This window comes from Halictus rubicundus, chromosome 11, assembly GCF_050948215.1.
Source record: "Halictus rubicundus isolate RS-2024b chromosome 11, iyHalRubi1_principal, whole genome shotgun sequence".
NCBI classification, from domain to species: domain Eukaryota; kingdom Metazoa; phylum Arthropoda; class Insecta; order Hymenoptera; family Halictidae; genus Halictus; species Halictus rubicundus.
The window spans coordinates 6927778-6945845 of NC_135159.1; the positions used below are offsets into that span (position 1 = coordinate 6927778).

Consider the following 18068-nt stretch of genomic DNA (forward strand, 5'->3'; position numbering starts at 1 on the left):
CTACCTCTGGTAGCAGTTGGACTCTAGAAGTCTCGAAGCTGCGAGTCCAAAAACTGAAGGCTCGAGAGTTCTGGGTGATCCATCAAAAATTCCCTTTCCTGATCTATCAGAGAACCTCTAGCCTCCGAATCTTGTGGCTGTACACGAAGCTTTTGGAAGCTGAGAGGCTCCCAGCCTTCGCGAGCCATGATCCACTGGCCCTGTTACGAAGACAAGCAAACCGTCCAAGTCCAAACAAAGTCGCTAGACGGGCCAGCGCGAAGATCGTCGCCGTCGTGGGTCTCGAATTACCTGTGACGGGAAACTTGCTTTCCGGCAACATGAACGCTCGGTGGTGTCCGGTGCCTCTGAGTAAATCCTGGTCGACTATGGTTTATCATTCGCGGCTGGTGGTCTAGGTTCCCTGGTGGCGTCCTTCGAGGGAACTGTTCACTCGCGACGATCGAAAGGAGGACGATGAACCCCGATGACGCGATTCGTCGGGCACTTGTTGACACTGTCGTGGGTCCACGGGTGACTTTGCTACGCTTTGCGATAGTTTGCGAGGTGGAACGGTGTCGGGCACGTCGGATGGACTGAGGGAGGTGGTCAGGTCGCAGTCAGGAAGCTGAGGAGGGCACGTGTCTAGGGCGGGTTAGGCGACGAAGAGAGGAAGACGAGGAACTCGCAGGAACAAGGTGAGGAGAAAGAAAGAGAGATAGAGAGAGAAGAATGATAGTGGGAGGGAGGGAGGACTGAACGGAGCAGACCGTTTTGAGGCAGTTTTGGCACTGTTACCAGCGCGGACCAGCGAGCACCAACCCCGAGCTGCGCCTCCACCTCCGAAGACGACGACAGCGACAACCACGGTGGCGGAGAAGATGAGCGGAGGTCCCCGCGCTGAAGAGGAAGAAGAGCGAGCGGAGGCGAGGGCGTATATTCTTGATTTGGGCGGATGGAAATCTGAGATTGCTCCATATCGGGCTGTGCGCCGTGACCACAGAGGTGCTCTGTAATAGCAGACATCTGAAACTTCTCTTTCTGTCCGTCTCTCCCTCTTCCTCCCTCTCCCTCACTCTCTCACTCTCATTCTCTTTCTCGCACACTCTCTCCGTCTATCTTTCCCTTGCTTTAGTTTTCCGTTCGAATCGACTACTTCTTTCGTTGCGCGCCTGTGCGTTTCCTCTTTTTCTCACAACTCTGTTTAGGCTCACCACTCTTCAGCTGGATTATGTTTCTCCCGTCAACGACATGTCGGATTTTCTTTGACTTTTCTTTCCATCTGGAGCTGTTCCAATCTCCGTTGAGATTACTTTGCGTAACTCCATTACCGGAATCTTTATAATACACGTGCATGCGTATTATGCATACGCGTGGATCATTGTTGTGTTACTCCGACGGATTGCAATTTTTCAATGATAATAATTCGATGATATCAATAATATAAATGCACTCGGCGCTATTTTCAGTGTAAAACTAGATTTTTCTTCCGTCGTAAAATATTTTCATTTTATTCGTAGGATACTGATCCAATTACCATATATAATATTTAAATGTTTAGTAATCTATTTAATACAAATTTTGTAATGTAACAAATATTTTGTAATATTTTTTGTAATTTCTTTGAAATAATGCCACAACAATTTCTAGTGGCGCTTCAGACTCATCACTCGAGTGCAAAGGGTTAATACATAATATAATATTTCAATTAAATCATAAGTAATACTATTTTTATTTACACTAGAGTAAAGCAACTCGCTAATAGAAATCAAATTTATAAATTCACAAACATTTTTCAACTTTCTACCACCAGAATGCAATTTTTCACTATCAAACACTTTGCTTTAACAGTTGATGTTGAGGGCAAAGTGTAAATTTCCAAGTTATATAAACAATGACCTCAAAGAAAGACTTAAACAGAGATATATGTCTTAAAAATAAAACATATTAAAAAATTACATGTTAAACGTGTTATATATTATTTATAAAAAATACTTATTACTTTTACTATTCTTACTTTTACACGAAACATGAAGGAAAATAATTTGAAATAACATCGATTTAAGCATTTCAATAATCAAAGAAGTAATATACGTAACAGTTTCAGTAATTGAATAAAAATGAAATTGTCGACAATTAAACAGTCTTCTGCAGGACATCTCATAACCGTATTGCAGCGATGCTGCATCAGATAACAACAGATTGATTTTCAATAACGGTTTAATACCACAGCTTGATATTCAGGAGATCATGCATGTTGCTAATAATGTTATTAAACTGACCCCACCACTAACCAAAAACCGCGGATAATTGACATCCGTTTAATCGAGATTCTACTGACGAAAATAGAATGATACATTTGATTGACGTCATAAGACCATTGTTACTACATATTGCTTCATAAGACTATTGTGATCTGAACAGATTCTAAATTTATGCTGATTCCTGTTGCCAACAAACGATCCGTTTATGTTTGCCGAAACAATACATAAACTTGAATCTACTATGAAATTATTTTAGTCCTCCATTCTCTTGTTATGATCGTTATATTCGATGTAAATATGATATACAATATTTCTATGGATTATTAAGTAATTGTAAATTACACTTTTTTATTTATTTTCTAATTAAACTAAAGAATTTTATTTTATTGTTCATTCATCTGTAGTAATTTAGTAACAGGATTCCTTAACATGTGGTCAAATAATTAAAAATTTGAAAATTGCTATTCTAAACATGTTAGAACAGATTATTTACATTTAAGTTCATAAAACTATTCACTCTCGCAGGGTTAGGAAAAGTTAAACCTATAATCATTAACCTGATCATCAATATTTTCAGAAATTACATAATTTTCTTAGATACAGAATTTAAATTATTATTTAATTTATCACCCTTCTTTCTTTTTCAATCTAGTTCACATTGAAAGCAAACGCATTTCGACAGAAAAATGATTAAAGTTCTTAAATACATTTAAAAATTTTAAATATTTAAAATATTTTAATATATATTTTGTGTTTCAGATTGTTAAAATGTAAATTCAGATTCTTGAAATGAAAATATTTTATTTTCCGGTTTAGATCGTCAAAATAAAAATATTGAAATTACAAATATAAAAAATTAAATAATTACAAACACTATTTAAAACACTATTGGTTAAAGCCAAATGAGATCTAAAGTACTAAATAATATTTGAAATACTTATATCGCCAAATATTGCCACTTCCGGTACGATTTCGCTGACTGGTTTGGTCAATATCAGAGTATGGAAATTAATTGGAAAACGTTGAAACGTGATCGTGTCTGAAGAGAGACACTAAAACGCATCGTAATCCGGCAGATGAATGAATCAAACTGATGGCTGACACCTTCGCGTGAAGTGTCCTAGAAAACATTCACACGCTGATCTCGGCCATTGAGTAACTGCAAATGGGTTAATTAGTAATTGATTCGGGCCGTCGAAGCGATCCGAAGGTGTAACAGCGGATTCCGAATCTGACATTTAACTCACAGCCCGTCACCGCAGCTACTGTCAATAGGGAGAGAAACGTCGAGGCGCTTGCACGATAATGTGCCGCGAGTTTATGCGAGTGTGTCCGATACCAGACGGAGGCGTACATTATATCCCGCATAGGTTAAGCCACCCCGCCTACTCGCTCGACGTGTCCCAATACCTGGCAGCGATATGTCAACAGCTACTTTCCACCGCTGGCACCAGGTTTTATCTGCGACGCTCGCGGAGCAACGTTGCGCTGACTTCAACGACAGCCTGAAACCGGACAAGACCGCCGACAAGCTGCCGTTTTAACAAGCGATTACGCTCCTCGCAGAAACACAAAAAAAAAGAAACCAGCGCCTAATCATTGTTGCCTTTGCGCCTGCGTGATCGACGCCACGGTGAAACGTTAAGTCGATTAACTACGAGGCGATGGATCGACGAAATCGTGGATCGAGAGCAGATTGAGTTCTGCCTGTTGCAATCGACCCTGTCTGACTGTACACAGTAATCTCTCCGTAACTGTCGCGGAGCTCTCTACCGTAACTGTCAAACTTTTATCCCCGCCACTGTGGGGGATCCCCCTTGGAGCCAGTCAAGTGGAAAACACGCTCGACGACCGAGCCGGCGAGGGGTCGAGCATCGGTGAGACTCACACTAATGCAAAGGAAGCAAAGATTGCAACTTTTTTAATTTTTTGATTTTTCCTTTTTGAAATTTTACTATAGGGTTCGTCTCGTATAATCTCGTAAGGATATGACAATATGACGTAAGGGTACGATAATACTAATGATACTGACTGAAAAACTTTTACCAATTTATTTGTGACTTTCTTCGGATTAAAAAATGACAACAAATGCGACACAATTTGGATCGTATTTACTTGTTTCATTCACGATACAGTGGAGCCCTCGATTATCCGAACGAAACTGTGGAGCATCAGTGCTCGGCTAACAGTACTGTTTCTGAGCTGTATACAGGGTGTCCCAAAAATGTTGTATTTCTTTGAAGGGGGTGATTCCTGAGATCGGTTGAAGTAATTTTTTCCTTTGCGAAAATGTTCTCCGTGGCTCCACTAAGGAGTTATTAACGAAAAACACGGACCAATCAAGGCGCGGCAACAGCGGACCGATTGCGGCTCAGCCAATAGCAACGCCACGCTCAGCGGGACCTGTCATCGAGCGGGAATCCGTCCGCTGTATCCGCACTCTGATTGGTCAGTAATTTTCGTTAATAACTCTTTAACGAAGCCGCGGAGAAAATTTTCGCAAAGGAAAAAGTTACTTGAAATGACGTCAGGAATCACCCTTTTCAAAAAAGTACATTTTTGGGACACCCTGTAGATTGACTGATTTGTATAATGACGAATCACTTTCAATATGAAAGATTGATTGATGTCACAGTTTTTACACTAAATAGCATGCATTTACAAACAATATCATTAAAAATATACTTAAATTTTTAATGAAAACTGTTGATGACCAACCAGTGTTAGTGACTTCTGACGTGTACACCTACTGTCATTCAGAAACCTTAAGTATAGTCATACCATCTCCGAGCGATAACTAAATTTATCGAAGTACGTCGTTTGTTTTGGAGAGGATGAATACCTGGCGTGTGCTCGACTAATAAAATTGATTTAAAAAAAAAACTGGAGTTGATCAGTTTGGCTCCTGAGCAGCTCGTGTAAAAGAGCGCGTGATAAATCGCACACATTCGCAGACGGACGTGTTGCCGAAGAACGGAGATTGCGCGTCCCGTCATCCGGTGTACAGTTGTGGGAAATACCACTTCTCTGTACAGGCAATCGGCCATTCAAGGCTCATTAACTCGCGAGACGGCGAGTTATGTCGGATTATGTCGTTTCTTCGTGAACATATTTACCGATGTACACAGGATGCATCGGAAATTCTTATATACACTCAAACTAAATGAACCTATAGGAAAACAACAGGTTCTGGATGAAATAACTTGATGTTCGTAATTTTTCATTTCGCGAGTCCGACGAATTATTTTCAATACTTTATTCTATGTATTCTACAAATAACATGCAAATTTATTTTCATTTGACGCTTAAAAAATTATTTTCAATTACACTGTTCGAACGAAGTAATAAATAATTTCACCCCAGGAAGAGGCTATCGGAGTAACTAAATTAGTTATGAAATTTAGATATGCTAATTTTTGTAGTTTAATGATTAAAGTTTGGCTGCATTCGCTTTTAAAATTTTCTAGTGAAATTAAAATTAAAATTAAAATTAAAATTCTTCGGTACACGAAATAAATAGAATTTTTAAACGATATATTTAGTCTCAATTTTTTTCAGATTATTCATTTTTCGGCCAAATACATTAACGAATGTTAAAGAATTATTATTTTAAGTTTCGACAAGGCTGTTGCAACCCCGATGACACACTTGGAGGTAAGAGAAAATTTCAGAACTACTTGATCTTGATTCCTATGGAATGCTGAATTGTTTCCACATTTTTAACAAATTTTTATGAACCATAAATGTATAAAATTCGCAATTTTCTATTAACGGTCGCTGGAAAATGTCAAAGATCGCTGAAAAATGGAACAAAACGACAGTCGACTTCGTCTCGATCGAACGCTTTTATCTAGCACCAGTAACAATCGATCAGTGCAGTAAACGATAAATAAAAAAAGAAAAGAAACAGGAAAGAAATACTCTGGGCGTGCCACGCATAACAAGCTCGCAATTTTTCCCGCGAGTTCCACGATGACTAACAACTACAGTTAAGAATCCAGTGCAACGGCGTTCACCTAACCGCGCGCATACATGCATCGTTTCTTAATAGTTACTATAGGCACACTCGTCAACTAAGGCATCGTTTCTATTAAAAAAAATTGGAAATTATACCGTCTCACAGGATTTTCAAAATTGAGTGAATGGTACGCAATATCGCGTGACGGTCGACTCCATTAAAAAAAATATTTACGATTTTTACATTTCAAATTACACGTTCCTGGGACAAATTGTTGCTCGCTGTAATATTTAACCTGAACTATAAAAATTCATTGTTAACTGGCAAGAAAATATTCGCTTAGAAGCAGAACATGGTATTAACACTAGAAGAAATTGCTTCAAGAAATCTGGACTTGACTATTATTCATTTAACAAATGAGATACGGTATAAATCTGTCTCCTTTTCAGTGTGAATAAAGTATTAGCCTACTACCTATTACTAATTTTTCAATGTATTTCATGACAATTTCGGAACTAATTTCAACGATTTTACGGCAACGGCCAGCTGCGCGACGGAACGATAAAAATGGCGGCGAGCGACGGGGATTTTCCCGTGAACCAAAACCGAAAGGAGCACTTCCTGCGCGCAAACGTTGGACCACCTTACAGTTAGGCCAATCAGCTCGCCCACGCACCGTCGAAATCTGAAAGGAATACCGAGCTCCGACTACCAATACCGTTAAACGCGCTTTTTAACTCTCGCGCCATTTTTTTTTCACCGGGGAACTATTCCAGGCGTGTTCCTTTTAATTTGGCAAGTGACGCAACTCGCGCGCACCTCTGTCCCTCGTGTGGGCGTTCTCTCTATTGACTCGGTGAAACTACGGCCATGTCTAACCGTGAACATTGCCGCAACTGTAACGATGAACATCTGTACATTGTCAAGGCGACGCGATCATGTCAATGGATGTGACAAACGGTAAGCAACTTTGCAATGCGGTCTAGTTCATCGCAGAGAAATAGGAGGCCGCAAGTAAAAGCGTTCCATTAACCGAAGTATGTTTTGATAGCTGGTGGGCTTCGGCACGGAGACAGATATTTAGATGGTTTATTCATACTGCGGACTGTGTGCAGTTATGGCAAAATTCAGGTGTTAACGCTGGGGTCTATCGGTCCCGTCAAAAAGATGGGTTCTAGTATTTTTAATTTTTAATTAGTCATATACAATCTCGAAACTCTAAATTTAGTGTTATAAACAAAGGTGTCGACTACAGCAAATATTTATTTGGAATTCAAGTAGTTGTTTTGTTGAATAAAAATTTATTCATGTGGGAGACATGTATAGTTCCAAACAGTTATGAAAAAAGTGGAGTGCGAGTAACCGAATTTACAATTGTTTAGATCGTGCACATCCATGAGGAATTATTCAATAAATTTATTTCTCTGGGTATACAGGGTGTCCCGAAAATGGTGTACTTCCTTGAACGGAGTGGTTGCTGAGGTCATTTCAAGTAACTTTTTGTCATGACAGTGACAGTGAATTTACAGTAATTTTTCTATATATAGTGAACATAACACGGTATGTCTCCTGGACGATACATGACGCTGACAAGACCTGTGTTGTTGACATATATCGAGAATTCACTGTAGTCGCTTTTAGTGCTCCGTAAACCTAGCGTTGAACGCCATGTTGGTGTTATCTTTGAAAATAAGATTACTTTATTTCACTTTCAAATAAAATGTTTATCTTCAAATAATCACAATAACTATTTTGTTAGCGAAATAGGTGAAATAAACTGTCAGCTGGACTAGGAAGGTTTGTCGATTTCACTCCGGAACACCTTGTACATGTATCTCCATGAGTCACGAATATTAAGAAACAGAACAGTTTTACCACACGGATGAGTCATAAACTACCATGAGTCAAAATTGTGCTAATCCGCATCTCGTTTTACGACTTATAAATCACATCGACTTCACAGAAAGCGTACTCGACAAGACATTTTCAATCCGGGTTTATAACAAGTTCGAGAGCGTTTCGAACTTGTTTATTCCCACTATCATAATTTACGATAACGTTTGACTCAATTCCGACACGATTCCTTGGTTAAATTTTAACGTCAATTCGTGCGGTAACAGGAAGAGTAAACTATCATTTGTTAACGAGTTAATGAAAAGTTACAAGAAGCAATAAATCTTGACTTTTCAGTCACAGATGCAATTAAAACATTGATTAGACCTCTTCAGAGTTTGTCGCACGTGACACTGAACGTGTCGAACAATTACTGAGGTATCTTCAGTTTTAAAAAGAACTATCTGAGACTAGCCTGCGATCGTTAAACAACTGTTCCACTATCCGAACTGTTCGCATTCCGATTAATTCGAAAAAGGCTCGAGTGCATCAGCACGATATTGCAATATTGCGACTTTTTTGTCCCCTGCGTGGAGCCCAGCATGCCGTAAGACGCAACATATCAGATCATGCTGTACTCAATTAAAACCGAATGAATCGGTTTAGCGGGAGAAAGGGGTCGCGTCGTGCACGTGTCCCAAGCACCTGTACGCAACGTGTCCGGCGAGCAAAGAAATGGCTCAGCATGCAATCTTTTGGCATAACGGAGCAGCGATAGTAACGATCTCCGTGGCAAAAACCGTCCCGGCAAATGAGGTACACAGTGTATAAGTGTATACCTGTCACTTGCACAAGCCCTCTCTGGAACTTTGATTGGACGATCGAGAGACGCCGGTTGTAAAACTTTTCCTGGCTGGTATGTCCAAATGTAAATGCAACATATGATATGTCGGCGGGTCGGTGGTTGCGTGCGCGAGGGGGTGGGGTGGGGGGTGGGGGCACACGGAACAGGGAAAAGGGAAAAGGGGGCAGCAGCTATTATTCCACCGTCGCGATCTGTTTCTGGGTGCACGGGCAATTGTGATCGCAAAGGTAAAGCCCGCCGATCGCGATTGGCAGCTCTCTCTCTCGGTGGAAATTCTCCCACCCCCTGGCCAATAACCACCTTCATATCCCACCCGATCGGGTCCCCCCCTTTCTAAAGAGACTCGCGCGATCGGGGATCGAGAATCGGCGAACCCTCCTCCCATCGCCATATGCGCTAATTCGAATGAATATGGCTGCTTTACCGAGACGATCGCGATCGGTCGCTCCAACCTCTCGCCAGAGATGTTACCTCGAGGTCTATTACACCTACTCGATTCAATATTTATTTATACGAAACTTGGATCCAATCTCTCGTTTTTTGTAGTATGGCTATATTTAAATAAATGAATACTGCGACTCACGGAATTCGTCACACTAAACCTAACGCTGAACCTACCACTGGCGAAATGACCGGTTCCAGATTTTCATTTTACAATTGCTGAAATTATACAGATGCTTTCGTGGGAAATGATTAAATAAATGTATTTAGTGGAGCATGTTTTATAATTCGAACCGCAGAAAATTGAAAGAAATTCCATCTCGTCATTTTTATCAGTAGGTTTAGTGTTACATCAACTGTTTTGTAAATGGATCGAACGATTTTAATTTTTCTGCGAAGCTAGGACTAGTTTAGTAGACGACGCGCAGTGCAAATTTTGAACTGTGTTTGGTTGGAATAGCAAAAGAAAAAAATTTTTCGTCTCTTTTTATCTGAGCCTGTACTCTAAAGAGACACATGTTGTGCAGATTCATAGAAGCTATATACAGTCTGAAAATTGCATCGAAATTGTTTAATTTGTGAGTTGTAAACGATGAAATATGAAAATTACAGTTACATGCTGACAATCGAGAGAAATTGCAATTTTCATCAACTTTAATTCTCACATTTGGTAACGAGATTATGCTGGTCAGACATGGGTCGTTTAGTGCGAAAGTAGTGCAAGTCAATACTTTTCTGTTCGGTTTAACACTGCCTTTCAAGAGTTCGAATATGATTCACGACTATTTCTGCAAAATACTTTTAGCGTGGCTTGCGTTTTGATAAAAGTTTTACTTTCTCATTATTCCACGATTTACAATGGTTTTGAGTTCCATCATGTTTGCATTAAACGGCTCGCTCACGCCCGGCGACGTGGCAAAGTGTTAATACGATAAACGAATGATAACGCAATGTTCTAGCAAGGAAACGAAATTTCTCAGTGTAAAAAAATTTTGATTCGTGCCGGCGCGGCGGTGTCATGTAACATTCGTTTCGGCGATTTAAATGAACGCGAGAGAGTGACGTCGGCCATTTACGTAACGCAAGCCGCGCGCCGCGCCGCGGCCCGGTGAAAAACCGGTAAGAATTTAGGAATAAACAAACGCATAACTGGTAGAGACGCGCGAGTCGCGGAGCGTGGGTGCCAGTATTTTCGTTCTAACCTAATTCAGTAGTTCTAGGGTTACACGGTGGCTTCCTAAATATAAAATCTAGCGCGCGGTTCGCTGTAAAATGTACGAGGGCGTGCGTGCAAGCATTTTTTACGCGGAACAATGGACATTCAGTGGAGCAGCATTTCTCAACCGTTCTGTTATGCTTGTACCTTCGGAACCGATTCGGATGGAGTCGTTCGCCATTTTCCTCTCGCGCTGCTAATTCTTGCGAAATTTCAGTATGGAGTCGCTAAGCCGTTCGAACGGTTAACAGAAAACGGCTTTCTCGCCGATTATTTCAGACAATAACAAACATGCAAGAAGGGGGGAGTCTAGAAATTAAGTCTGCAAAATTAAAAGATTACTCAGCGACATATAAACAATTTATAATGCAAGGGTCGTGGTAGATCGTTTGCGGAAGCGTTCGAACGCTTGAGCGCATATTTACAGCTTTTCCACTGATTATTTTAGGCAATAATAAATATACGAGAAGGGTGAAGTCTCGAGATTAGGTCCGCAAAGTTAGAAAATTATTCAGCGACATATAAACAATTTATAATGCACGCAGTATAAGGGTATTAACAGCTGCGTGATTTTTTAAAAAAATACAGCAGGTACGTAGCAAACGGAAAGCTCGAGGACCGTGTCACTAAGAAGCCCCAGCAGCGGCCAATTAATTAACAGAGTATTTTGGAAAAAGTTGTCGGATCGGTCGTTAAAACGGCGTACCGGCGCGAGGGCAATGAAAATATGATTTACGAAAGAGTCAATTAACGCCAGAAGTGAAATGTCCGATTGATTTAAACGACATTCTTCCCCCTCCCTGTTTGAACCAACAAGTCCGCGGTGGTGGGGGATGAGGAGGGGGTGGGAGGGGGGTACAGAAAAATCGTTGTGCATTGCCATAAGAGGCGTACGTAAAAAGCGGCTGAAATCAGGATGTAGTTGTCGAATATAAAACTAGTTCTGCCCACGTAATTACGGATCGATTGCGGGATCGATAAGCAAATGAGTTCGCCGAGAGAGAGACGAGTTCTCTTAATTAAAAATGATGGAACGATGTTTTCGAGACAGGTCCGAGATAAATATGCGTGCGTGCCAATGGCATCGATCACCGGAGTGGCTCGTAAATGGATCTCGTTGCAAGCGCGTACACCTCATTATTCCGGCGAGCCTGAAACAACATTTCACCTATGCAAACTGGCCCTCCACGTCGAAAGAAAGCCCGCAATTAGAGGTGGTATCGCGAACAAACGGGGACTGCCCCGGTATCATTAATCAAAAACGAGACAGAAACAATTTAAGAAGAGCTACCCGGCGCGGCGCGGACTCGCGTTCCTCTTCGGGTACGCTCCGCTTCTTCGCGAACGATTAGGTTCGACCCTCAAAATCACCGCCGCCGATCAACTTGACCGGTCTCCAATTGTTTGTTTCGCAATTATTGAAACTGTACGGTAAACAGTGCATCACTACGTAGCACGTGAAATTTTAAACAATTTTTCGCTTTTTTTTATTAACATTTTTCACTTTTTTAAACGTAGACGTAACAACTTTTGACAAAATAAACACTTATGCGAACAATTTTAATAAACTGGGCTTGGAATAAAAATGTATTTCTTCATACTTAGTGATTGCAATAAACTGAGACTAATAGAACAAGGCAGTCATTAAACATTATTTGTTCGTGTTTCACGCACGTAAACTACAGAATAGAATCATCTCGTGCGTAAACAAAAAACGCGTACCTATTTATATTTTTGTACTTCTCTTATTAATTTTATACATGCATAGCAATATTACACGGGATTACATATAGTATTATAATCGCGCAACTTATACATACGGAATGAGTCACGTAACTGTGCTACCTAAATTTACTCATAAACTACATATTACATAAAAAATGTTTCAACCGAAAATATTGTATCATAGAAAGTATCATAATTTGTAATATTTGACGTTGCGATTCAAAAAAGTATCGAATAAAACTGCAAGGTACATCGGGTCAAAAACTAGTAATTGACGAGGCATGCTTTAATTGATCTTTAACGAAAGCGACGATCGCAATGGTGCCTCTACTGCAATGATGTAATACTTCTATCGAATGTGTCAATCGGTTGACGACTATCTTGGCATTTCGTGTTCGATCATGCATGCTATACCACTGCAATAGCCGAGGGAAATCAAAAAACCAAATCCGACGAGGTAGACAACCGGCTGCTGGCAGACTCTGCCGCCAATCTGCCGGCAGATTGGCGAAACAGATGGATACGGAGTTGGTGCCAACGTTGCGCGGTCCCCTGCCGCCAATCTGTCGCCAATATGGCGGCAGTTTGCTTACGTGTTAACACGATTAAGCACAAAATGCCAAGACATTCGTCGATTGATTTATTGCATTCGACAGAAGTATTTTGTAACGACTAGACTGGCGGATTTGATGCGTTTATAACAAAAATTGAGTACACGAAACATAAAATAGAAGAAAGATCAGATACATTTGGTGCTAAAAGAAATCAATTTTTATGCAACTCCCCTTTCGCATGATCGATGCAGACAATTTTTATTTAGCATAAATCCGCGCTCCAGCGATGACATAACAATCGAATACAATGTCGAGATACACGTCACATTCGTAAAAGAGAAATAAATTACAAATTGACGATGTATTTGTCATTCGGACATATTTTGAAACGGCTTTTGCCCGTCACTGTTTATGAGTAAATTTAAGTGGTACGGTTAAGTGACTCACCCCTCGAGGTTGCGCAACAACGATCTTTCGCGATAACAGCATCGCAATTAGACGTCGATCCATCATTCAACAGCGAGAAGTTTCGCTGTGTCGAGCGAGCGTAGTCCAAGTGAGGCCGACTACATCGAAAATACATCTGAAACAGGTGTGCCGCTCTTGGAAATAGAATAGGCGAGTTCGCGAATTGGCGTCAGACGTCTGGCGGTTCTGTCGCGATGTGCTAGGATTTCTACGAGAAAAAAAAAAGAAGAAAAATTGCTTGCGCAATCGGAACCCACCTTTTCGAAATTTCTCGCCGGAACAATGCCGTGTTCGCATGCGAACCAGACGGTTCGACGACGATGTATTGGTCGCGGGTGGGCGAACTCGTTACGACGCGACGTCTCATTAGTCAATGTTCGAACGGTCCGAGAAACAAAACGAAATTATGTCGCGGACACAAGGTCGCGAAACAAAACGGCCGTGTGGGGCACAGAGCATAGAGGGAATAAGAAATTTTTCGGGTCCGTTCTGCTTGACCGGCAGCGACCAAATTGTCTCGCGTTTAATGTCGCACAGTTTTCTTTCGATATAAGACGATATTCTTCTCGCAAAAAGAAAATATTTTTCTTTTGAAATTGTCCCATAAACTCCCAGCCCTCTCGAAAACAATGTCGAGCCGAATAGGTACCCTCCTCCGCAATAGGTCGAAAGTCGCCCCGAGGCGTCGTCTTATATCGAGAACTATGTTAATCGGAAAAATATCACGAATGTGACGGCAAAGCCAGTTCCTTGATGTGGGTAATTTTGTGATGTATAAATTTAAATTATTTTGCCTAAAAATCCGCAGTCTATTTATTAATTTCATTTCGAGGCCAAAGGAGGCCGAGTCTCGAATTACGGGATTCGGTCAGAATCGCAGCCGCTGATATTTACGCGGCAATTAATAACCATTTATTGACTCGACCGTTACTCCCACGCGATGCTCAAGGTATTCCCAGATGACACGCTGTGATTTACGGACCGGCTGGCTTTGTTTAATAACGCGGCCACGTATGAAAGGTACCCGGAAGATCCTCCGATGGGAAGATATCGAGGGGTTCTGCCATTTGGAATCGCGTTGCTCCTCAGATAGACATAGCGGCCAGCCGGTACCGTTGTTGCGTTGTTCTCCCAAAACCAGAAGTACCTAAGTAACACCAGGTGCACGCACTCTGCAGCCAGACGTATCCCGGCGAACGGATCGAACGAAACATTCTCGAACCGTGCATCGACTTTCGGCCCCTAACAGTAAACTTTAGATGGCTATGAAAACTGGATGGTTGTTGTTATTATTTGCAGGGACGCAACACAATTTTTCCTTGGTTCTGATTAGGCTGCGGATATTCATGCAAAATAAAACGTTTGTGCATCAATTGCAAGACACAGGGCTAAATATAAAATTTAAATGATTATTTATTTATTTTATTATTTACTTATTTTATTATTTATTTATTTTATTGATTTAAAGTCTTCTAATCTTTTCACTGTTTTAAATTGCATAAATAAATGCATAAAATCCGCTTTCCAGTCGTCATAGTAATTGACGAATAAGATCGGATTCGTACTGAATCAGTGTACAGTGTGTTGAGTTTTTGTTTTATAATGTGTAATAGTTAAATATGTAATTTGAAAGACTATTCAATGCTGAGTAAACAGTTCCTAAGGCGTATGAAGTCATAAATCTAATAATTATCGAGGTATTCTTCGATTCAGCTTTGTAAGTACCATAACAAAATTTGTTTTTTTTTTATTATTATTTCTTTATGAAACTTTTACTGAAATATTTGTGACATTTTTCTGGTTAAAATGAGACCAAACACGACACAAATTGAACCACGTTTACTCGTTTAATCCACGATTTAGTAGAACCTTTGATATTCGAACACTCCCACTGACTAGTTCGGATAATCGAGGTTTTACTAAATCGTGGATTAAACAAGCAGATATGATCCAAACCACATCGTGTTGGGTATCATTTTAATCGGAAAAGTGTCACGAATATGTTGATGAAAGTTTCATAAGAATATAACTAAAAACAAACAATCACTGAATTAAACATACACAGACGGTTTCGTTAACTTTGAAGAAGATTTCACAAGTAAATATTACTTTTTCATACTGTATACCTTAATACTTTTTCACTCGGTATTCAATACTCTTCCAAATTAGGTAATTAAACATTATAGATTATTATACAAAATTTCAGGTCACCTTTCGTGCGAAACTTTTTTGTTGTTGTTTCTTTTTTGTTTTGAGTCGGTTAATGATTTAGGTGGGACAGTTAAGTGACTCACCCTGTACATGCAAGTAACTGGTGAAAAGACTGGAAGGTCTTGCGCACATTTTAACATCGTGATAAACATTATTCTGCGTGCAAATGCGACAAAGTTTATTTCTGGATGTTCGCACGGAAAGGACCTTGATACAAGGAACAAAGCAATATTCATGAAGCGATTATTGTAACGTGCTATTAACGAATATAATTATACTGTATGAATCATAGTATGTCGTCCCACAAAGAGGTCCTTGATAGGGGTATAAACAGAATAAACAGAAATAGAGTAGAAATCATAATATCTATACATGGACGTGGGCTGTATCAACCAACGGTTTTATAAATTAACGCGCTGCAATTAATGTAGGTGGGCGTTCACGTTGGTAAATTAGTATTACTGTTTCTTGTGGTAAATAGTTTCTTATAAGTCCCGACATGTTGCTTTATTTATTTAATGACACGCTGGATGACGCGATAAAAATATCACTATTGCCAAGATTCACAAGTGGAAACAACAACAATTACAAGATTTGACAAAGTAATAATCGAAGAAAAACACTAGAACCATTGGAAAATGTTATACCATTATTCACAGTGCTCTTCACATTACCTTTGTTTCTGCTTAATAAATCACTAAATGTTTAACGATTTTACGAGTAAATCATTAATGTTTTAAAGCAACTCGAAGTGACTTTTATGTCCCGATTAAAACTCAAAACAGAAAATTATTACACAGTGTTTACTCTATAGTTACTATATAGAGCTATCTATAGTGAGTGTAAAGTCGCGTGGCTATAAGCATAGCATCTTCTGGCCGATACATGTCCCTGACTAGACCCGCGTTTTGGACATGCATCGAGTAAACACTGTATTTGCAATTCCTCTTGCAATTGTACAAAAATTATTTTAAGCTTGAAAATTCCTCTAAAATTAAAGTTAAAATTTACAACTTTCAACCATTTTCCCAGTTACAAAATCTGCCTGTGTAAAAGATTTTTAAACTGGTTACAGCACAAGTATGAAGAATCGTATTATTGGGCGGGCGAATAAAATGTTACGAAGCAAGTTATGGTCGCAGCGTTTTCGTAGAGAAACTCTAATAATCTCGGAGGCCACGCAGGACTATTATAAGACAGCGACAGGCGCGACGAAAAACGGCGTGGAAAAAAGGGCCGGTGAATACGAGCCGATTCGTTCGGTGTCCAAATACGGAGAAAACGAGTCGACGAATTATCGGAGCCTAACGACACCGGGGAACAACCTTTAAAAAGACGAGCGACCGGCTCCTCGTCCCATTGAGAGGAAGTCAGACTGGTTCACCGGTTCTTCTTCGCCTTCATTCATCAAACATCGTATTCCAGCAGCACGTCGTCAACCCGGACATTATTCAGCCGCGTTTTTCGAGGATAATAGCTGGCTCTACAAATAAGATCTCCGACGAGAAACCCGGCGACGGACGGTGCCTCGCGTACATTCCTAGAAGAGAACACCGACGCCAGAGAACCTCGTAAACATTCCTGCGCTTCTTCTGCGCGATCTCGACGCGCACACCTTTCAAAGAAGTTTGTTATATACTGGACAACGCGTTTCGAATGCTTCCAGGCCGGAAAGAAAAATATACGGCGATTTAAACGAGTCGGCGAAAAAAGAGATTCGGAATCCCCGAGTCCGCGGAAGATGTAACTACAGTGTTCACTCGATATATGTCCCAAATTCCTAGCTGACAATAGTCCCAGAACTATCCCCATTGCCACGGGGTATACCCCGTGAAGGGCCAAAAAGCTCGAAACGTCGAGAGCTCGCCTTGGTCGCGTGGATCAAAGAATAGTATCTCCTGGACGATATATGTCCGTGGCTAGACCCGTGTTTTGGACATATATCGAGTAAACTCTGCGGGCGATTGATACATTTTCTAAACACGACCTCGATTATCCGAACTTCCTCTATTTAATCCAAGAAGCTGCAAGTATAAATAGCAACCCTGTGCCCTTAAGATGACTTGTGACTTCATGAATGAATTATTTAATTATTTGCATTTAATTTCATCCGTTCGAAAATTTATATTGATTCTCAAACTATTTCTTTTTATTAGAATGTTTTTTCCAAGCTAGAAATGTTAACGTTTCGCAATAATGTAATTCAAATAACAAGAAGGGTTTTCGTCCCAGTTAAAGTGTGTCAGTTAATATCCACTATCACTATGTAAACATGCACGTCTCATTAACCTGGACAGTAATTGATTTCTTTATGGCTCTGTATTTAATAAAATTTCAACTTCGAATTTACACAGTTTATACAAATCGTGTAGCATAGGTTTGAAAGTCGGTGGCGCAGATCACCCCGCGAGGTAATTAGATAATTAGGCGCAGCGATGAAATAATTGGAATAGAATGGAGGACGATTCGCAACGATTCGTTCGTATAATTAGCTGCAATTTGCAGAAGAGAAAGTTACGCGTCGCGCGGATTGAACGGGTCAAATTGTCGCGAA

The 18068-nt window shown here is 40.3% G+C and overlaps 1 protein-coding gene across 2 annotated transcripts in view; it reads right to left on the reverse strand.

Moving 5' to 3' along the window:
* Positions 1-18068, reverse strand: part of LOC143358510 (uncharacterized) — a 53627-nt gene that overhangs the window by 14253 nt on the left and 21306 nt on the right. Inside the window, exon 1 of one of the 2 annotated variants that reach the window (XM_076795675.1) lies at positions 292-1035. The exons of the other annotated variant lie outside the window; for it this stretch is intronic. Within the exon in view, the coding sequence (XP_076651790.1) occupies positions 292-322 (31 nt within the window). The 5' untranslated portion in view covers positions 323-1035. Of the gene's footprint in view, positions 1-291; positions 1036-18068 lie in introns of those variants that run through there. 2 annotated transcript variants of the gene reach the window in all.